General features: G+C 64.4%; 1 protein-coding gene across 1 annotated transcript; it reads right to left on the bottom strand.

Moving 5' to 3' along the window:
- Positions 1 to 1,137: 1,137 nt before the first annotated feature.
- On the bottom strand, positions 1,138 to 14,997 carry TBKBP1 (TBK1 binding protein 1). Its single transcript, XM_037411206.1, has 11 exons — positions 14,848 to 14,997; positions 12,388 to 12,652; positions 10,588 to 10,812; positions 10,391 to 10,513; positions 10,207 to 10,311; positions 9,544 to 9,697; positions 9,296 to 9,456; positions 9,158 to 9,207; positions 4,095 to 4,213; positions 2,479 to 3,224; positions 1,138 to 2,248 (listed from the first exon to the last, which is right to left on the bottom strand). Exons 3-11 carry the CDS (start codon positions 10,807 to 10,809, stop codon positions 2,120 to 2,122), a joined length of 1,809 nt encoding a protein of 602 aa, XP_037267103.1. The 5' UTR covers positions 10,810 to 10,812; positions 12,388 to 12,652; positions 14,848 to 14,997; the 3' UTR covers positions 1,138 to 2,119.
- Positions 14,998 to 21,639: the final 6,642 nt, after the last annotated feature.

The raw sequence follows: 21,639 nt of genomic DNA, 5'->3' as shown, positions 1-21,639 counted from the left end.
TGGCACCCATGGCGGTGGGAGTGGGCTTCCCCGGGCAGCCCCCCAGGACAACCAGGAGGATCCCACCGCCACCTTCACCCCAGCCATCACTCCCCACCCCCTGAGCCCTGCGGGGTGTCCCCACCCTGGGCTGGTTTGGTGGCACCGTTGGGGAGGAGGAGCAGCTTTAGCGAGGCTGATGACGAGCAGGACACCGGAGGTGTGAAGCCTGGCAGCCCTCCCCACTCCCACCAGCTGCCCGCGATGCTCTGCGACCATCACCCTGCCATCATGCCCAAGCGCATCCCCTCCCTCCGCACTCCCCCCGGCGCTGCCCTCCCACCCCACTCGGCGTTTTGCTCACCTGGGGGGTCTCTGCTTCCTCCACGGTCCCAGCCCTGCCACCTTCGGGACTGCACGCTCGACGCATGCCATGTTGCTCACCCGTCGGCTCCTCCTGGGGGGTTTGGCGTAGCCCCTCCACTCCCCTCACCCAAATAACAGGGAAGGGCAGCTCTGCTCCACACCGGGGTCCCATGTGGGGCTGGGGGGGGGGCCATGCCCATTTTATCCCCCGTGGGCCACCCCACGAGCATCACCAAGGTAAGTGGCTCAGGGCTGTGCCATTGTGCCATGGGCGCTGTGGGTGAGCCGAGCCCAGCACCCATGCCAGCACCATCACAACCACAGTCCCCCCGCGCCCACCCTGCAGCCCCCCCCAGGCCTGGGACAAGCCCAGGGGGGGATGTCCCCAGCTACAAGGGGACCCTGAAGGTGCCCGTGTGGCTGCATGCCGGTGCTGGAACTGGCAGGGCTGGGGTTTGGCCATGTCCCTGCTGTCACCCGTGGGGCTGGCAATGGTTTTTGTTTTGCTTTTGATTGTCCCATTTCTTGCTGCCTGCTGGGCCACTAAACCTGAAACGTGCCACCGTGCCGGGAACGGGGCCACGGGTGCAGGTCACCCACAATGGGCACCCTGAACCCCGTCACCCCTGCGGCTGGGCCCTGGTGACACCAGTTGGCTTTGCCAGGGCTGGATGTGCCAGCACCAGGCTCACCCCCTGCTCCAGCCTTGGGGGGAGGTGCACCCACAGCCTGGCCCCCCGCTCCCTCCCTAGGGACCCCAAAAAGAGGAGATGGCTTCGCCCCCCCACAGCGTTTTGGGCGCTGGAAAGGTTTTATTGGAGTTGGTGGTGTTGCAGAGAGCACGGATCCCTCTGCCCGGGGGTCCCGGTGCAGTGGGGGGGCCGCACTTGGTCAAGCCCCTGGCGGTGCATGGGGGGTGCACGCCGTGGTATGGGGGGGACACATGCAGCGCAGAGCAGCTCGGGGGGGGGGCACGGCACTGTGAACTCCCCCTCTCCCGGCAGCTGTGAGGTAGATTGAACGTGGGGGAAATGGGGGTGAGAGGGCGGGGGGCTCAGGCTGAGCAGCCGCCTGCAGCCCTGGGCTAAAGCAGGAAGGGAGGGGGGGCGCTGGGGGGCTGCACTGTCCCCACACTGGGGGGGGTGTGTGTGTCAGGGTCAGGGAGAGCCCTCAGGCCACAGAGCCCAGTGCAAGGGGTGTGTGTGTGTGTCATGCTGTGCCTCGAGGTTTATCCCTCAGCAGCATCCTTGTGGGGAGGGGGAAGAAATGGGGAGGGGGCTTTCAATGTAAAAGAGTGGAAAGATGCTTAAACCGGTGAGACAAGGCAAGGGGGACTAAGAACAAGCAGCTGCCCCCCACCTCCCACCCCCCCAAACCCAACTCTGACCCGAGGAGCTGGGGAAGGCACAGCCCCTTCCCTTCACCTGCGTCCTGGGAGCTGGATCCAGGACCCAGCCCCTCAAATCCTCCCTGAGATCAAGCAGCAACACCCAAGGGTGCAGATGACGCCCAAGGGTGCAGAGGGGTCCCCTCCAGCCGCCACCCGGGATGGCGTTATCCTGGCGCCCCGATTTGAGCATCCAAACCCGGTGCGGATGCAGGGATGGGGTGAGGCAGGAGCGGAGGGGCCCGCTGATGGGGGGCCAGGGGCTCTGGGGTGGGGGTGGGGGCTCAGTCTTTCTGTAGCTACTGAAGACTTGGAGGTATTTCGGGAGCCGTGTTGCTCCTCGTGTGTTTTCATGCAGCATCCAAAGATCGGGAAGGGGGGGAAGGCTCAGATCTTGCTGTTCTCCAGGTGCGAGTCGATGTGCTTTACCAGGGCATCGTCCGGGTAGCCGATGGGGAAGGCCAGCTGGCACAGCGGGCAGCTCCGCACCTCCGAGTCCACCGTCTCCAGCAGCAGCTGCGGGGGCACAGGGCAGCGCTGAGCCCACCCCCCGCTGCCCATCGCCTCCTCCCCGGCCCCCTCCCCCCACCAGCTGCCATGCCCTGCAGCCGGTCCAAAATGGGGAAACTGAGGCACACCACAGGGTGACCACCCCGTCTGCGTGGTGGGGGGGTTCCCTTGCCTCTTCCCCCCCCCCCCCCAACCCACCATAACACAGCCCCGGGGGTGGGGGGGGTCCCACGTACGTTGATGGAGGGCCAGGACTGAGCGTGTTCTGCCCGGGCATAGGCAGCAGCCGTCCGGTGCGCGGCGTCGGCGTCGGGGATGGGGAAGCCGGCGCAGAAGGAGGCGCAGCGGATAGCCCCCGCCTCGGGGCTGGGGGGGCTGGGGAGCGCCCACTCCTCTTCATCCGACGATTGCTTCTCGAAACGCACATGCTCCTCGAAGGGCTCCCGGGCGCTCAGGGGGGCTCCCGCGCCCCCCAGGTACACCTCGCCATAGGGCCTGTGCTTGGGGAGCGTCGAGGCTTCGGGCTGGAGCCAGAGCGAGCGGCTCTGCTGGTACAGGGCCACGTTGCTCACCTCCGAGTAGCTGCGGCGGCCCTGGAAGCCGGCCTTGATGTGGCGGCTGGAGGGTTTGGCGTAGCCCAGCTCCATCCTCTCGCCAGGCAGCCGGTGCGGTGATGCCGAAGCCGGGGACGGGCAGGATGGTGGTGCTGGGGACCGGCGCTGCTGGGCAGGTGACTGGCTGGAAGGAGGAACTGGGGACCGGCGCTGCTGGGCAGGGGACTGGCAGGGACCAGGGGCTGGCGAGCGGCGCTGCTGGGCTGGCGACTGGCTGGGGGGGCCCGGCGAGCGCCGTTGGAGTGCTGGCGACTGGCATTGGGGCGCCGCGGCACGTCCCGGTGGAGCGGGCGAGGGGCACTGTGGGGCAGGCGAGCGGCGCTGCTGGGCTGGCGAGTGGCACTGGGACAGTGGGGAGTGGCGCTGGCCTGCAAAGAAAATGGGGCAGGAGGTGGTGGTGGGGAAGCATAGAAAATACCCCCCATCAGCTCAGCGGCACAGAAAATACCCCTCCTCACCCATGCACTCCCCAGGTGGATGGGGGATGCGGCCGCAGAGGTCCCCAGAGGGAGGGATGCTCCCGGGGAGTGATGCAGCGAGGGAGGGATGCTGCCAGGGAGGGATGCTCCCCAGGATGGATGCTCCCCAGGGAGGGATGCTCCCCAGGTAGGGATGCTTCCAGGTAGGGATGCTTCCCGGGAGGGATGCTTCCCGGGAGGGATGCTCCCAGGATGGATGCTCCCAGGTAGGGATGCTTCCAGGGAGGGATGCTCCCAGGGAGGGATGCTCCCAGGGAGGGATGCTTCCCAGGGAGGGATGCTCCCAGGGAGGGATGCTCCCCAGGTAGGGATGCTCCCTGGTAGCGATGCTCCCAGGTAGGGATGCTTCCCAGGGAGGGATGCTCCCAGGTAGGGATGCTCCCCAGGTAGGGATGCTCCCTGGTAGCGATGCTCCCAGGTAGGGATGCTTCCCAGGGAGGGATGCTCCCAGGTAGGGATGCTCCCCAGGTAGGGATGCTTCCCAGGGAGGGATGCTCCCCATGTAGGGATGCTCCCCAGGTAGGGATGCTCCCAGGTAGGGATGCTCCCAGGTAGGGATGCTCCCCAGGTAGGGATGCTCCCAGGTAGGGATGCTCCCTGGTAGGGATGCTCCCTGGTAGGGATGCTCCCAGGGACAGACACACACAAGAGCTCAGCACCAGCTGCAGGATGAGGGTAGCCAGCACGGTCTCCCTGGTTTTTGCATCACGGCCCTGTCCAACCACGGGGTGCCAGCCCCCTCCCAGCTGCCCTGCTTACCGCCATTGAGGTTCTTCTCCTGCAGCAAGGCACGGAGGATCTGGCTCTGCAGGGAGCTGAGATTCCTCAGGCGGCACAGCTCCTCCGTCAGCTCGGTGTAGGCCAGCGCCAGGTTCACTCTGCGGCAGGGACGAACCATCACTGAGGGCAAAGCAGCCCCGGTTCCCCAGCGGGGGCGGGGGGGGCCACCCTGCCATGGGGTGCTGTGGGGCACACCCAGAATTAACCCGAATTCAGGTTTTTAACTCTAAAGGAAAAAAGTTGTGGCTGCGCACCACCCAGCAGTGTACCCGCAGCCTCCCCCGGCACTGGGAGCAGCCGGGAGCGGGAAGGCGGTGGGTGCTGTGTGCCCCCCCCCATCCCCAGCTCTTGGAAGCCCTGACAAAGTCATCAATTCTTCCCCAACTTCGGTGTCGCTTTTCAAACCCATATCCTCCGCGGTGATGCGAAGGGAGAAGCCGTCTCCCCAGGCCCCCCCAGGCTGGGGGCTCGATGCGCCCCGCGCCGTGCGCGGAGTTCAGCTGAGCCGTTGTGACACCCCCGGGACCCAGCAGCCGCCGCTCGTAACAGCAGCTGACAGGTCTGCCCCTGGCCGCCCTCCTGCCATCTCACTGGGGGGAGAAAAAAAAAGAAGAAAAAGAAGAAGAAAGGGAAAAAAAAAAAAAAAAAAGAAGAAAAATAATTGGAAAAGAAGAAAATAGAAAAGGAAAAAAAATAGAAAAGGAAGAAAAAAGAAAATAGAAAAGGAAAAAAATAGAAAAGGAAGAAAAAAGAAAATAGACAAGGAAGAAAGAAGAAAATAGAAAAAGGGAGAAAAAGGAAAATAGAAAAGGAAGAAAAAATAGAAAAGGAAGAAAAAAGAAATTAGAAAAGGAAGAAAGAAAACAGAAAAGGAAGAGAACAGATAAAAGGAAGAAAATACAGAGAAAACAGAGCAAAAAAGATAAAATAGAGCAAAAAAGTAGATGGAAAAAGAGAAAAATAAAGAGAGAAAAAGAAAAGAAAGTGAAAAAGAAAAAGCCATTTCCCCAGCCGGGTCCCCATGCTGTGTCCCCAGAGTCCCCACGGCCCTGCTGCTGTGGCACCGAGGACACAAGCACCTGGGGACAGCTGCCCCCAGGACCCCCCCCTTGCAGCCCCGCCGGCTCCCACCTCTCCTGCCTCAGTCTCCCCTCTGTGGCCCATTGTGGGCACCCGGCTCTGAGCCCGGGACCCAGCACTGAGTCTGCGGCTGCTCCCTGAAGTGGGGGGGTCCCGCTCCCCCAGCCCCACCGCTGGAGTGTGGCCGCTGCCATAGAGGGGCCACCCCAGTCCCCACCCCCCCCAGTCACAGCGAGGTGCAGGGAGGAAGCGCCCAAACCGCAGTGCCGGGGCGGAGGAGCGAGTGCTGCCGGGGGGGGGGGTGTGAGCAGCCCCCTGCCCCCACCCAGGCCACGCTGCTGGGACCCCTGCCTGCACCGGAGGGAGGGCAGGGACCCTGCCCCATGGGTCCCTCTGTGGCCGAGGGGGGCTGCGAGGGTTTCCAGAGGTTTGGTGCCAGGGGAGGGAAATGGGGGGGGGGGGGGGGTGTGCGCGCGTCTCAGTGCCCCCCAGCCTCCAAAAAACCTCTGTTTCAGGGTAGACTGTGGGGTTTTGATACGCAACTGCAGATAAGCCGTGAGAACAAAACAGCCGCCGAAAACCAGCCGCCTACGCGCATCGGGCTGCCGAAGCACCACGGAGCATCGCTGCTGCGGCGGGAGCGGGACCGCGTGGGACCCCCGTGGCCCTGCCAGGACCACCGGCATCGCGCCCCATCCTCACCCCCTGCCAGCGATGCTGTGGCCAGGGTGGGGGCCTGCCAAGCACCGCTGAGACCCCCCCCAGCCAGGACCAGCAAAGCGAGGGGCTGGGGACACGCGGTGGGGACGGAGTGCTGCGTGTCCCCTGCTGACAGCACCCAGTGGGGGACCCCAGACCCAGTTACGGGGGGCAGCGGCACAGCCTCGCCCCGGCAAATGATACCCATCGCCTCTGCGGCGCAGCTGGTACCCGGAGAGATGCCAACCACATCACACACCCCTCCAGCCCTACCGCAGGGCTGTGCCCCCCCCCCCCTGCCGCCCGGCACCGCGTGGTCCCCAGGAACCTGGGGGTGGGGGGACAACACATGGTGGTGTCTTCGTACCGCCGGGCCTGGGGCTTGGCCCCCACCCTTAGCGGCAAAGTTAACCCACAGTGTGGGGGTGCTGGCCAGGGCACAGCCCCCCTGGGTGGGGGCCAGCGCGGGGGGGCGGGGAGGAAGGGGTGACCTCGAGCGAGTCACACCTGGTAAACAAGAAGCCGGTGAAGACTGAAATAAAATCAGGAACCGCAGGCGTAGCTGCCATCGCCAGGCTGGGGGAGCGTGGGCTGGGGGGCCAGGCATGACCCCCTCACCTGCCGGGCCCCCCCTTGGCCGCAGGGTCGGGGGAGCAGGGACGGGGATGTCCCAGCATCGCTGGCACAGGAGGTGGTGAGCACGGCGGCAGCCCCGGCACAGGCACCCATGGGCGCAAGAGTCATTAAACCCCAGCAAATCTCCCCAAAACGGTGCCAGCAGCTGGGCAGCGAGAGGGTAGGGGGCTGGTGGGGGGGTGCTCCGACCTCCTGCACCCCCAGCTTTGGGCACGGTGTCAGCCCTGGGTGTCGGCAGCGATGTCCTGGGGAGGGGTCCTGCAAAGCCCCGCAGCCTTCCAGCACCTTCCATCCCCAGCACCCCCACCTGGCTCCCCCCGGGGCTTTCCCAGTGATTTGGCTCCCGGCCTTTCCCTGGCCCCCTCCTGAGGAAGCGTGGATGGGGTTTGCTGTGGCCTCAGAAAGGAAGAAAAAAGAAAAAGGAAGAGAAAAGAAGAGACAAAAGTAGAGACAAAGAGGAAAAAAGAGAAAAGAAGAGGGGAAAAAAGGGGTGAAGGAAGGGGTGAAGGAAGGGGGAAAGGAAGGGGGAAAGGAAGGGGGAAAGGAAGGGGGAAAGGAAGGGGGAAAGGAAGGGGGAAAGGAAGGGGGAAAGGAAGGGGGAGAAAGAGGGGGGAGAAAGAGGGGGGAGAAAGAGGGGGGAGAAAGAGGGGGGAGAAAGAGGGGGGAGAAAGAGGGGGGAGAAAGAGGGGGGAGAAAGAGGGGGGAGAAAGAGGGGGGAGAAAGAGGGGGGAGAAGAAAGAAAGAAAAAAAGAAAGAAAAAAAAGAAAGAAAAAAAGAAAGAAAAAAAAGAAAGAAAAAAAAGAAAGAAAAAAAAGAAAGAAAAAAGGGGGGCCAGAGGGACCCCCGCTTTGCTCACACGCGGCAGCCCGGTGACTAATTCGGCAAAGCGACGGAAAGCGCCGAGAAGGCACCTTTCACACCAACCCCGTGGTGGAGCGGAGCGGGTTACAAAAAAGAGCCGTATTTCCAAGAAAAGACCGGGGAGGGGAGGGCTGTGCCCGGGGAGGGGGGAAGGTGCCCCCAGGCCTGGGGGTGAGGGGCACGGAACCAGCTGTGCCTCAGTTTCCCCACCTTGGCCTGGGGAAGGCTGGCTGAGCAAGGTGGGTTTGGGGTATATTCATACATAAATCTGAAGTTTTATTTCCCGGTGGGGGCTGGATATCGTGGGCAGGGGGACGGGGGGTGGGGGGGGGCACTGCGGGGGGGAGGGCACAGGTGGGTGAGGTCAGCTCTCCCAGCCAGTGGGGCTCAGTTTTGTGACAAATAAAGTGAATTAAGGGACACACACACACACACACACCCCTGGGGAAGGTTACCAAGGGTCGCCCCCCGGGATGCACGGGAGAGACAGGGCGGCAGCCGCCCGGCCGCAGCCCCCCGGGGGTGCCAGCGCGGATGCGGCCGCCCCCGCCCCGCTGATTGACGCCGGGGAGACAAGAAACGGCAAAAGCATCCAACACCTCAGGAAAAAGGAGGGGGACACCCCCCTCTCACCCCCACACCCCAGCACCTTCCCAGGCGAGGCCCCGCGTGTCACCTCGTATCTGTCCACAGCCTGGCACGGGCTGGCGGCCCCGGCACAGCCCGACGTGCCCGGAGGAGCCGTGATGCCAGCCCGGCACATCCCGCCCGGAATCACGGCGGGGAGTGGGGGGGGGGCACAGGTGCGAAGTCCTGCTGCTGCCGCCCAGCAGCCCCCCTCGAAGACAGCGGGGTAACGAGGCTGTTGCCTAATTAACCAGGTTACGGACAGCTGCTTTGAGGGGAAGGCTCAGCACCGGCACGGAGCTGCTCTGCACCCCCCCCCCTGCGATGCTGGCGCAGGGCTCCGGCCACGGGAAGCACCCCCCTGCCCTGGCACAGCGGTGCTGCCCCCCCCCCCCCCCCCCCCCCCGCCCCAGCCCTCCCCAGATTTGGGGGTGTTTTGGCTCAAACCCCGCCGATCCCAGGTGCGCAGTCCCTGTCCAGCACCACGCGGTGCCGGGGGCTGCGCTGACAGAGCCCCCGGCTCAGCGAAGAGGCACAAGGGATGGTCCCCCAGCACCACGAGGGCTCCGCACCCAGTTACACCAGTGCCACCAGAAATACCCTGGTGGGGTTTGATGTGGAGCCGGTGAGCCGGAGAAGGGGCAGCCTGTGGCGCCGAGCAGCCTGGACACGCTCCCGGTGCCTCCCGGTGCTGCCGACATCCCGCAGCCTGGCACGGCCACATGGCACGGCTCGGTGCGGTAGGGTGCCGGATGGGTGCTGTGCGGTGCCGGATGGGTGCTGTGCGGTGGCTGCTCGGCAGCCACAAGCTGTCAGTGCCCTCTGGAGGCGGCGGCGCTCGCCCAGCCAGCACCGCGCAGCCCGGACGGTGCTGGACACCGGATTGTGGCCACCGGATTGTGGCCACCGCACGCCCGGAGCCCAGCTCAGCCCCAAGCTCCCCGGTGTCCCTGGGGTGCAGGATCGCACCCACCTGCAGCACTGCAGTGGGGGAAGCCCCCAGGGACCCTGTCCCCCCCAGGACACCCTGCACGGGAAGCCCAGTGGTGCCGCAGTGCAGCCCCGTGTGCCCCCCAGCCCTCCCTGCCGGGACCCCCACCACAGCCCAGCCCTTGCCCCCGTTGACCCCCAGCACTTACTGGTCATCGCCCACCTTCTTCACCCAGGCCATGTCCCGCTCCGACTGGTCCTGGGGAGAGGGGACACCCTGTGAGCACCCAGACCCCCACCCGTGGGGGATGTGGGGTGGTCTCGCGTGGCCAGACCCTGCACCGTACCTGCTCCTGGGTGTCCTGCAGATGCTTCAGCTCCGCCTGCAGCCGCTCACACTCGGCCTTGAGATGCTCCTCGCGGTGCTGGGCGCGCTGGGTCTCCTGCCGTGCCGCCTCCAGCTCGGCCTCCAGCCCCCGGCTCTGCCAGCCCCCGGCCCGCTCCAGCACTGCGGGCAGCCCTCGACTCAGCCCCCGGCACGCAGCCCCGGCTGCCCCGTCCGGGGGTCCCGTGGGGTGGGGAGGGGGCTGCTCACCGTGGCTCAGGCCGGGGTTGGGGTGCAGGGTGAGGAATGGCACCTCCTGGCCCGGCAGCGGGGCACCCAGCCCAGGGAAGGCGCTGCCATCGCGCTGCCGCAGCTGCTGCTCCAGGCTCCGGATGCGGCTCAGGTGCGTCTCCACCAGCGCCCGCTGCCCGGGGAGGGGAGGGCTGAGCACCCCGTCCCCCGGGTCCATCCTGCCCCCCGCCCTGGCGCTCTGGGTCCCCACGGAGCTGGTGGCTGCAGTGGCGGGGTGATGGGGGGATGTGTCCCCAGCACGTGGCCAGCCCAGAGGAGGGTGGCACGGCAGGGGTGGCCCCCTGGGCTGGCAGAGCATCGTGCTGGGTGATGCTGGCGGAGCATCATCCCAGGGGATGCCAGGGATGCCCAGCAGTGCCGGACACGCACCACACTGGAGCCAGGAGCATCCCCTGGCAGGGCAGGAGTGGGAATTGAGAGGGATAAAGCTGCACCACGTGCATCACTACAACCCCTCAGCGTGGCCGTAACAGGGGCGAGCAGCTACGGCCCCCCAAGCCCTGCATCCCCAGCGCGTCCCAGCAACAGCACCACGATGGCGGTGCCATTTGCCCAGCTGCTGCCACAGAGAGGGGAAGGGGACACTGATGTCCCCAGGCACCGGTCCCTGCCGGCACCCACCATCTCTCCCAGCTCGGTCTCCAGGTCAGCCTTCTCCACGCAGAGCTTCTCGTAGGCCTGGATCATCTCCTCCAGCTGCTCCTCCCGCTCTTTGCTCTTCTGCAGCTGCGAGGGAGGTGGGGACGGTGGGTGGGCAGCTCAGGGGGACCCCCCCCGGACCCCTGACCCCACCGGCCCCGCTCACCTCGTGCTGGAACTGGTTGAGCTGCTGCTGCAGCGATGCCTTCTCACTCTTGAGCAGCGATGTCTCCTTGGCCTCGTAGAGGGAGAAGATGTGCTCCTCCCCAAACTCACTGATCAGCGGGTACTGCGGCCGCAGGGCAAAGACATCAGCGGGGACCCCCGGCCCCGCGCCCCCCCCGACCCCCCCTGGCCCCTCACCTTGACCTCGTACATCTTGAGCCGGCGCTTGAGCGTGGAGTTCTCCCTCTCCAGCCCCGTCAGCCGGTTCTTGATGTCATCGTAAGCGGTGATGAGGGCGAAGTGGGAGGCCGAGCACATCTCACCTGAGAGGTCGGTGTTGGGGCTGTCGAGCCAGTCCTCGTCCGGCCCCAGCGCCTCCTGCGTCAGGATGCTGATGTCGTCCTCGAACATGGAGTCCATGTCCTGCCTGGGGGACAGACGGACGGATGGACAGACAACCACCGGTGACCCCACGGCAGGGATGAACCCGGCCAGGGGCAGCCCCCGGAGCAGGCTGGGCTGTGGGGACGCCGGGTGCAGGATCCGGCCGTGGGGGGCCAAGGACCGGTGCTGCCTGGCTGGGTCCTGGGGATGGAGCGGGGTCTGCGGGAGCTCAGCATGTCCCAGTGGCAGAGCGATGGGGGAAGGGATGGTCCTGGGAGCTGCCACCGGCAGTGGCTCCAACCCCACAGCCTTCCCTGGGTGGTGGGGGGACACCCAGCATCTCTGTCCCCACCGGGGAATGGGGGGCACAGGGGTCCCAGCACCCCCAGAGCTGTAACCATCACCGCCCGGGATGCGGCTGGGAGCTGCGGTGGCAGAGAGCATCCCTGGCAGAACATCCCCGGGGGGGACACGGTGACTTTCCCCATGTCCCCCTGGGAGCAAGTGCCAGAAATAGCGGCTGGTGCTGCCGCCTCCCACCCCGCACCGCACGCGAGCGGCTTCCCACCCTCCCACGCCCCCACGGCACACGCAGCTCGTGCCGTGCCCTATATACCGGCACTGCCGCTCACCCCCCCGGGAGTCCCCTGCACCACGGCACAGCTCCCCAGCCAGCCCCGGGGGGGCCTGATCCTGCCCAGCCCACTCTGCCGCACTGCCCAGCACCGCAGGATTTGTCCCCGGTCAAGGATTTTGGGCGGCCACCGGTGGCTCTGCTGCAGCTCCCTGTTTTTTTGGCACACTCGGGCCAGCGAGGCGGCAGCGGGTGCCGGTGCCAGTGGTGCCGTGGCACTGTCCCCCCCTCCCAGCCGGGGACCCCGCGGGCACTGGGGCAGCCGCACGCAGCCTTGCGGCTCGGGCAGACATCTGGGAGCCACCGCACAAATAATTCATAGCACAAAGCTGGGAGAGGAAGGTGATATCTGCAGGGTGATGGGGTGGGGGGGACGATGGACGACAGCCCAGCCCCCCCCCCCGAGCACTGGGGCCAGCCCAGCCCCACTGGCACCCCCCAGCCCCGCTGTGCCCTGGGGGGCAGACCCCAGGGCCGGACAGCCTGGGCTGTCACAGTCAGTGCTGGGACAAGGAGCATGAAACACAGACACCCCCCCACCCCCCTCCTGGCATCACGACCTCCCCTCTGTCCCATCCTGTAGGGGCCTTAAATCCACCCCCCGGGGCAGCAATGGAGGGGACCCTCTCCCCGGCACAGGCAGGAGGGTACCATCACCGTCCCCTTTGGGGAAACTGAGGCACCCCCATAAGGCAAGATGAGACTCCCTGAGCCCCAGGTGACCCCCTCAAAGCCAGACACCAGGACCCCTGGCTCATAGGGCCGGTGGGTGCCCAGTCCCCTGCCCAGGCCCTGCCTGGGGGTCCTGGGGGCAAGTTGGAGGCTGAGGGGGAGCCCCCTGTGTCAACTGGGAACGGGACCCTCCCCGACACACAGGGCAGCGGCTTTGCACCCACAGCCTGGCCCAGAGCCGCCTGGTCTGGCCCTGCTGCTTCCCAGACCGCCGTGCCTCAGTTTCCCCATCCATCGCACTGTGGCACCTGCCTGGCAGCAGGCCCCGGGCGCGGGGCGCGGGGGCGCGGGCTGGGCAGGGCTGCGGCACAGGCACACGTGTCTCAGGCGTCGGCAGCGCGGGCAGGGAGCCGCGGCGGGCAGGAGCTCACGTCAGCCACGACAGGGTCAGCGGGAGCTGGGCAGCGCCGTCATTAGGTTCCAGGGTTAACGGCGCAGATCCCCACGGCACCGCACCAGCTACGCTGCCTCCATGTTCCCAGCGGTCAGCCCCTCCTCGAGGCCTACAAATGCCTTTAAAGAGAGCAAAAACGGGGCTGCAGCTCATCGCCCCGCTGGGCCAGGCGCACCACGCTGCCGGGCCGCCGGCACCCAGCTGGCATTTGGGGACAGCCACCGCGCAGCTGCCCGGCCCCCCAGCACAGCCCCGCTGGGGGGGCTGCGAGGATGCGCGGGGTAGAACCGATCACCAGCGCAGCGCCCGGCAGCCGCCCCCAACCATGCACCCCCTGCCCCAAACTGGGGGGGCCTGTGACGGGGCAAAGCCCCCTCCCCACTGCTGTAACCCCCCTGCGTGCCCTCCCCACCGCTGGGGCCAGGGGGGCTGCGCGGTGGGGCTGGTGGAGGCCAGGGGGGGCAATGCCACCACCACAGACCTGGGCAAGCGCTGATGGGCTGTGAAGCGGCGTGCAAACCTCCGTGCAAGCCTGCGTGCAAAAATGGTGTGTACACCTGCGTGCAAAGCAGCGTGCAAACCTGTGTGCAAACTGGTGTGTAAACCGGCGTGCAAACCTGTGTGCAAACTGGCGTGCAAACCTGTGTACAAACCTGCGTGCAAAGTGGCCTGTAAACCTGTGTGCAAAGTGGTGTGTAAAACAGCATGAAAACCTGTGTGCAAACTGGTGTGTAAACCGGCGTGCAAACCTGTGTACAAACCTGCGTGCAAAGTGGCCTGTAAACCTGCATGCAAAGCAACGTGCAAACTGGCGTGTAAACCTGTGTGCAAAGTGGTGTGTAAAACAGCATGAAAACCTGTGTGCAAACTGGTGTGTAAACCGGCGTGCAAACCTGTGTACAAACCTGCGTGCAAAGTGGCCTGTAAACCTGCATGCAAAGCAACGTGCAAACTGGCGTGTAAACCTGTGTGCAAAGTGGTGTGTAAAACAGCATGAAAACCTGTGTGCAAACTGGTGTGTAAACCGGCGTGCAAACCTGTGTACAAACCTGCGTGCAAAGTGGCCTGTAAACCTGCATGCAAAGCAACGTGCAAACTGGCGTGTAAACCTGTGTGCAAAGTGGTGTGTAAAACAGCATGAAAACCTGTGTGCAAACTGGTGTGTAAACCGGCGTGCAAAGCAGCATGCAAACATGTGTGCAAGCTGGCATGCAAACTGGTGTGCAAACCTGTGTGCAAAGCAGCGTGCACCCCAGCATGTAAACCTCTTGTGCAAACTGGCGCAGAAACCTGCGTGCAAAGCAGCATGCAAACCTGCGTGCAAAGCAGCGTGCAAACCGGTGTGTAAACCGGCACACAACTAGGTGTGCAAGCCTGTGTGCAAACGGGTGTGCTAACTGCCGTGCAAACCTGTGTGCAAAGCGGCACGCAAACCGACGTGCAAGCCTGTGTGCAAACGCGTGTGCAGACCCGGCGTGCAAAGCTCCGTGCAAGGCGCGTGCAGGGGGGGAGCGTGCCCCCCGGGCGGGGCGCGGGGCCGGGCAGGCGGGTGAGCCCGGGCGGGGGTCGCGGGCCCCGGCGGGGGGGGCCTTGGTGCGGCGGCCCCCGGTAACCCCCCCCCTCCCCTCCCGAGGGCCCAGGGGCCGCCCGCCCCCAGCCCGGGGCCGCACCGCGCCGGGGTCGCCGGGGCCGCAGGAGGGGCCCGGGGCGGAGCCGGGGATGGAGCCGGAACGGGAACGGGGCCGGTAACGGGGATGAGGATGGAGCTGGGAACGGGGCCGGGAACAACGGGAACGGGGCCGGTAACGGGGATGAGGATGGAGCTGGGAACGGGGCCGGGAACAACGGGAACGGGGCCGGTAACGGGGATGAGGATGGAGCTGGGAACGGGGCCGGTAACGGGGATGAGGATGGAGCTGGGAACGGGGCCGGGAACAACGGGAACGGGGCCGGGAACGGGGATGAGGATGGAGCTGGGAACGGGGCCGGGAACGGGACCGGGGATGGGGCCGGTAACGGGGATGAGGATGGAGCTGGGAACGGGGCCGGGAACGGGACCAGGACCGGGGATGGGGCCGGGAACGGGACCGGGGATGGGGCCGGTAACGGGGATGAGGATGGAGCTGGGAACGGGGCCGGGAACGGGACCAGGACCGGGGATGGGGCCGGGAACGGGGATGAGGATGGAGCTGGGAACGGGGCCGGGAACGGGGATGGGGCCGGGGCTGGGAAGGGGAACGGGGCCGCGGCGGGGCCGGCGGAGACAGGCCCGGGGGGGGCAGCCCGGTAGCCCCCGGCCCAGCCCCGCACTCACCGGCCAGGCGATGGCTGCGCTGCGGCGGCGCCGCCGGGACCCCGGCCCCTCCCGCCCCGGCGGGTCCCGCTCCGGCCGCCCCCGCCGCCGCCCCGGCCCCGGCCGCCGGTTCTTCCGCTCCGGAGCCACCGCGAAACCACGTGGGCACCGGGCGGCCCCTCCCCCCGCCCCGCGCCGGGGCCGCCCCCGGGGCCGCCCCCCCCTCCCGGGGCACGGCGGGTCCCCGGGATGCTCGGGTTGGGGGCACACGGCGACACGGAACCCCTCCTGCTGCCCCGGCGCCCACCCCCCAGCAGCCCCCCACCAGCTACCGACCCCCGCCCTGCCCCGGGGGGGGGGCGACACCCCGGACCCCAGCCCCCTCCCGCAGCCGGGTCCCCCCCCCGCTGACCTCGGGGCTGGGGGCCGCTCCCTTCCCGGGCACCCCCGGGGGCAATGGCAGAGCTGCAGCCAGTGGGGGCTGGGCTCGCCCCCCCCCCCCCCCCCCCCCGCGAACATTTTATTCCCTGAATTGTTCTCTGGGAGCTGCTTCCATTATGGAATTACATTTTTTTTCCTTTGCTGCGCAGGGTTATTAATAGCTGCTCTCCTTTCGCTGCCGCCGTGGCTGCCGGAGGCCACACCGGCGAGTCCCGTGCTGTGGGGGACAGCCCCCTGCAGCCCCCCAGGGTGGGGGGATTGCCGCCAGCTTTTCACCCACGGACCCCGAGGCCTGGATGGACCCAGCACGGCACCGAACGAGCCAGACAGCACGAGCATCCCTGCAAAGGCCTCATCCCACCCCACCGGAGGAGCTGGGGGAGGGGGCAGCAGACCCCCAGGGATGGTGACTGGGGGGGGTGGGGGGGTGGTGTCGCTCCTTCCCGGATGCCAGCAGCAGAGGTGAGCTGGGAGATGTCAGCACGGAGCCATCCCACATCCCGGCCATCTGCCTCCATCACGCGACGGCCACACCAGGCGGGGGGAGAAGGTGTCGGTGCAGAAGCGCTTGGCTTCACCCAGCCCTCGGCCCCCCCTGGCAGACCCAAAGGGAGTGAAGCCCCCAGTTGAGGCGCTCCCACGGGGGCCCCCCACCCTAGACCCCCCTTCCTGGCACTATGTTTAGCACAGATGTATCATCGCTTGGATGGAGCCCGGGCTGTGCCGGGAGAGCGCGGCGGTGATTCAGCACACGGAGCATCGCCGCAGGAGCAGGGCCACCGGCGGTGGCATGGACGGACCCCCCCCACCCACCCCGGGTTGACATCGGTGGGTACCACTCTGGGGATGCTGAGGTGCTGTGTGATTCCCACAGCTGGAGCAGGAGCTGGATCCCGCACGGGGGGTTGTGGAGCTGAAAATGCAACATGAGGCCCAGGAGGTTTTGGGAGACCGATGCCAGGCGGGCACCGGGGTGCTCCGAGGCTTCAGCGAGCAAAGCACGGCCGCTTCCATCTGAATTTCCACCGGGGAATGGCCGTGTTGCCTTTGGTGCCTGGCCTGGAGAAGCCACACAGCTCTTGGGGGGCCGCCGGGGTGGGCTGAAAGGCCGGGGAGCATCCCTGATCCCAGGGGATCAAAGGGGGGCAGGCAGGAGCCGCGGTGCCGGGCTTTGCCGCAAGCCGGGCCCTGGAAAAATCCCAGTGCCAGCTCCGGCTTTGCTCGGCTGGCAGATTGCTGCAAAGCGCTTTGAAGTGCAAATTAAGGTTTTCCATCAGGTTCGAAGTTAATTGTGACGCAAAGAAAACAGCATGGCCTCAACGCGGCATGTGTGGTGCTGGGGACGCAGAGCCCAGTGGGGAGCAGGGGGACACGGCCCAGTGCCCCACCTCCCCCACCCCCCCGAGACCCCCCGAGGGGCTGCACGCAGGGAACTGGGCAGAGAAGTTCACTGGGGATGAAGGACCAGCCTCGCACCACCCTGGGGGCTGTCGAAGGGTCGGCTGCAGAGAGGAGGAAGGCAGATGGAGACTTTGGAGGCAGGAGGAATGATCCAAGCTCCTGGAATTGTCACCTGAGCCAGGCCTTGCGATTTGGGGTCCCCATTGCACCCCCACAGCCAACGCACATTCCAGGATGTTTGCTATGGACAAAGCTGGATCCATCCCGGCCGCCCCACGGGATGCTCTGCTCTTCCCAAGGCTGCAACAATCTCCCTGTACCCGCCCCAGTGCAGCAGGGATGTGGGTGGTGGGAGGTGAGGGGGTGCAGGGCATCCCCCCCCGTGGCATTTTCTCCTCCTCCCAACAGTTTCCACAAAGTTTTAAGCCGAGGGCAGCGTCGGGGATCAGATCAGAGGTCCCTTGTCCCCTCGTTGCTGCCTCTGTGGTGCTGGGGACCAGCCTCATCCTGCAAAGGGATGATCCCCAATGGCAAGGGCCAGCCTGCAGCACCCCTGGACATTTGGGGTGCAGCAGCTGGGAGGTGCAATGCCCAGAGTGATGGGAACGGCTCTAGAGCTGCCTCTGCAGCCGGCTTTCACAGCAACGACTGCAGCACCAGGTAAAACCCCTGTTCCAGCAGTGTCCGTGCACGGGAGCGCGGCGGGCAGGGCAGAGCCGTCGCAAGTTGGTTGTTCTGCAGTGGTGCCGCTCGCCGGCTGCCCCGGGCAGTCCAGCCTGATGGCAAAGGCACCCGCCAGCGCTCAACGGCACCAGCGGGCAGGGATGCGGGCAGGGATGCAGGCAGGGGTGTGGGCAGGGGTGCAGGCAGGGGTGCGGGGGAAGGATGCGAGCAGGGATGCGGGCAGGGATGTGGGGGAAGGATGTGAGCAGGGATGCAAGCAGGGATGCGGGCAGGGAGGTGGGGGAAGGATGCGGGCAGGGATGCGGGCAGGGGTGCGGGGGAAGGATGCGAGCAGGGATGCGGGCAGGGAGGTTGGGGAAGGATGCGGGCAGGGATGAGGGCAGGCCTCCACAAACTCACCCCATCAGACTTGGCTTTTCTTTGCCCGGCTTTGCCTGCAGCAGAGGAAACACCAGCACCCACCTCCCTGCCCAGGAACTCCACCGGCTTCTCAGCCGCTTCAGAATCCTGCCCAAAGCCACATGTCTCCATCCCCCGCGATGTTCCAGCGGCCTCGGCTGCCTGCCAAGGATGGTCCCTCCCGCTCCCTCCCTGCTGCCCGGCCGTGCTTCACCCTGTGCCGGGGGGCTGCCTCCCCCTGCATTTCCAAGCATCTCTCGTGCCTGCCTCTCTCCCAAATCCTCATCTTCACTCCATAACTGAATTATTTAACTCTAATGCATTTTGGATATGCTCAAGGCCTCAGCTAATCGGCACACTTCCACAGTGCCCGTGGCGGGGAGTGATGGAGAGCAGGGGAAGAGCTCTCCCAGCCCCCAGCCCGCATCTTCTCCTCTGACAGCCCGTGTTACTTGGAGGCTGCAAACTCCCTGGCCTGTGCTGTGCTAGAAACGCCAGCTGAACCCCAAAACGTGGCCTTCGTCACCCCTGGTGAGCCCCTCTCATTTGTTACCCCCTTCACCACGTTGAGGAGGAATGAAGGAGCCTGTTGGATCCCTCGAGCGAAGGCCTGAGTGAAAGTATTTAGTGCATTTATGGTGGAGGCAGCGTTGGGCTCCTCGGTTATAACCAACAAAAAAAATGAGCCTGGCTGCCTTTTGGTGGGGGACACTTCAAGTCCCCCCCTGGTGACACCCAGCAGCATTAGCTGGCTGAGGTTTTCCCTTCCACCCCAACCAGCTCTGGCTGCCAGTGAATTCCCCCGTCAGTTCCTGCTCATGGACCGGGTTTAACTGGAACAGGGATCCCCCTTCCCACCAGCAGCCGCAGGGGCGGCGGTGGAAGCACTACCGTGGGCAGAGGGGTCAGAGCGGCGCAGTGGTGTCTGTGCGGGGAGACCCTCAGCACCCTGCCACGCGGAGTGGAAAACTGCCGACCATTTCCCACTGGATTTATCCGAAAAAAGAGCCCTGCATGTTCCAAAAGCTGTCGGCCAGCTCGTCTCCCACCTGCACAAAGCATCTCTGGGCTGGCTGGAGGCACCCGCGGGCTCCCCGGGGGTGTCCGAGCACCCGCTCCACACCCCAAGCATCCTCAGCAGGATGCTCCCCCCGTGCATTCAGTGCAAGGGCTGCAGTGATGTTCCCAGCCCTGCGCTGGTATCGGTGCCTGGTGATGATGGGGGGCTGCCACCCGGCAAGCCAGACCGGCACGTCGCGCTCTGGGCTCCCCAAAACTGGTGGCTCTGAGTGTGGAGCGACTTTGGTAAAACACGGAGCACGCGTGGGTGTGGGAAACCATTGTGTTCGCTGGCACCGGAGAGCTGCGGTGGTGGGATTCTGCATTGGTGCCATCTCTTGCCGTAGGGTCGAGCTCAGCGTGGCAGGATGAGGGCGAAAGGCTGCGAGTCCCCGCACAGCCGCGTCCCCTGCCCCGGCCGTGGCCGCGACGAGCGGAGCGGGGTACAGGGGAAAGCTGTGACCAGAGAGCCCAAAGCTCTGTAAGTCCCTGCGCCAGAGCCCGTCCTGCTCAGTGCATCCGTAATTGTGCTGAGTCCGGCTCAGCACCCCCGCAGCACCCCCAGCTCCTGGGTGCTCACGGCAGGGAGGCTGCGCATCCGCTATCTGGACTCGGCTGTGGCAGGAGAGCCCCGTGTCCTGCTGGGTGAGGGTACAGGGGTGATGCCGCCGTAGCCGCGCAGCACCCGGGTTTCCCACTGGGGTGAGGGATGCTCCTGGCCGCAGGCAGTGCGGGACCCTCCAGCCGCCGCACGGACCATGTGCTGCCACCACGTGCGAAGCCACCTGCTCCGCTGGCAGCAGCACCTCAGTGGCGTCAGGGAGGAGAGCTGCAAAATCCAGGTCCCCTCGGCTGGCAAGTTTTTATTCCAGAGTGGTGACACCAGCTCAAGGGCCCTGCTGAGCCCCCATCCCCCTGTGCCACCCCCACGGGTGGGAAACTGCCGCGTTCGGCAAGTGCCGGCGGTGCCAGACAGGAACCGGGAGCCACCGCAGCCCCGAGCGGGGGGGTGCCGAGGCCACAGCATCACCTCCGAGGCTAGAAAATCAAACTGCTGGTTGTTTTTTTCCACCACCCCCACCAAGGCTGCAGGAAAACCCGGGTTTCTCCTCTCCCCATGGGGCCGCAGCACTCTGGGGGCAGCCGGGCACGTCCCCCGGCTCGCCTCGGGTGCCCATCGCCAAAAAGATGCTACATCCCAAACCCCGGCGCTGGGAGAAGAGCCCCAGCTCCTGCTCCCAGGAATAGTTCCGCACGGCCCCGCTATCCTCGGGCGCCGGGGTGGCACATATGGCTGATGACACACTGCTGTCACCTCCGGCTCCCCCGAGGAGGAACCGGGTGCTTGTCACCCACCGAGCGCCGTGCACCCACGCAGTCTCGCCGAGCCACCGTGGCGGGGGAAGAATGCTGGCAGGAGGAGACGCGGCAGGCTCTGGAAAAATGAAGCAGCAAAAAAAAAAAAAAAAAAAAAAAAGTAAGAAAAACAAAAATAAAGCTTTATTTTTTAATTTTTTTTTTTAAGAAGGTAAATAAATCAGTCCTACCGATTCGTTAGTAATCGATCCTTTCCAAATGATATTACCGAGGGGGCGCGGGGTCGGTGTCACGGTGGGATAAAGGCATCGCGGTGGGGATGCAGGTGAGCGTGGAAGCACCGGGTCCTTCACCGGGTGCGACTGACAAACCGACAAAATGAAGTTAATAAAGGAACTGGCTTTGGAGCTGGAATTTCAGGATCACATTAAACACGCACTTTGCAGTTCTAGTGCTGAAATGGCACTGGGAGGAAGGAGGAAAAAAAAAAATCAAATCAATTATTTATTCCGTTAATTAAATCTGCCAAGCAGTGAAACCAGCTCTTAAAAAATAAAACAAGTCTATAAAATCGGTACTTGGCGCTCCTTCTGCAGCCGGCAGAAGGACCAAGGGTGACGGGCACGGGCTGCGGAGCGGGTCCCACTCCCCACTTGGCGCGGGTGAAGCCTGCCCCGCTGCAGTCGCTCTCCACAACCGGTTCCTTGAAACAAAATAATAAAAAAAAAAACCCAACCCCAAAAAGCCCCAAAACAAACAGGACAGACACAAGGTTTGTTTCCACTACTGTCTCAGTGTACTTTATTCTCCTGCTGTCTACAGCTGAACAGCCACACAGGACAGAAACAGGTAGCACTGAGGAATGATCAGATTTCTTCCCTCCACGCCCCCTCCCCAACTTCAGGAATGGCTTTTTCTTTTTTTTATATTTTTTTTTTTAGGAAATCCCACCCCACCTCGAGAAACAAAATAAAAAGAAAAGGCATTACTAGAAACGTGACCCAGGCGCCTCTCCCTAGTCCGTGCTCCAGAGCTGGCTGGCTCTCCCAGTTCACAGAGCTCCTCCTCTCCTCTAAACACCTGGGATTTTTTATTTTATTTTATTTTTTTTGTACACTGGTTCAAAGTCGGCACTTCGACTGCAATCTGAACCCAGCACTGAAAGGCACATATCTGATACCCTGTACAAGAGCTATTGTGGATGCTGCAGTGCAGATGGGCAACGAAAGTGGATTCCATTTGTCATGGATCCTAGGATCAGACCGGGAAAAGGAAATCGGGGAATAAAGCAGATCCTTGCCTGCTTTTTAGAAAAGGAAAAAAAAAAAGAAAAAAAAAAAAAAGAAAAAAAAAAAGAAAAATGGAAAAAAAATACTGGCTAAGGTTTTCTACTCTCCCTCCCACAAGCAGCTTTTAAAAATGCCCATGTTAAACTGCAGATTCAAATGCTGGTAATATCAACAGCTGCATTAATAAAAATGAAATGAAAAATAGTCTCAAAACCCTGCACCT

This window comes from Falco rusticolus, chromosome 18 (assembly GCF_015220075.1).
Source record: "Falco rusticolus isolate bFalRus1 chromosome 18, bFalRus1.pri, whole genome shotgun sequence".
Taxonomy (NCBI): domain Eukaryota; kingdom Metazoa; phylum Chordata; class Aves; order Falconiformes; family Falconidae; genus Falco; species Falco rusticolus.
Note: the sequence above shows the minus strand (reverse complement) of the source record. Positions and strands in the feature narration are given on the sequence as shown.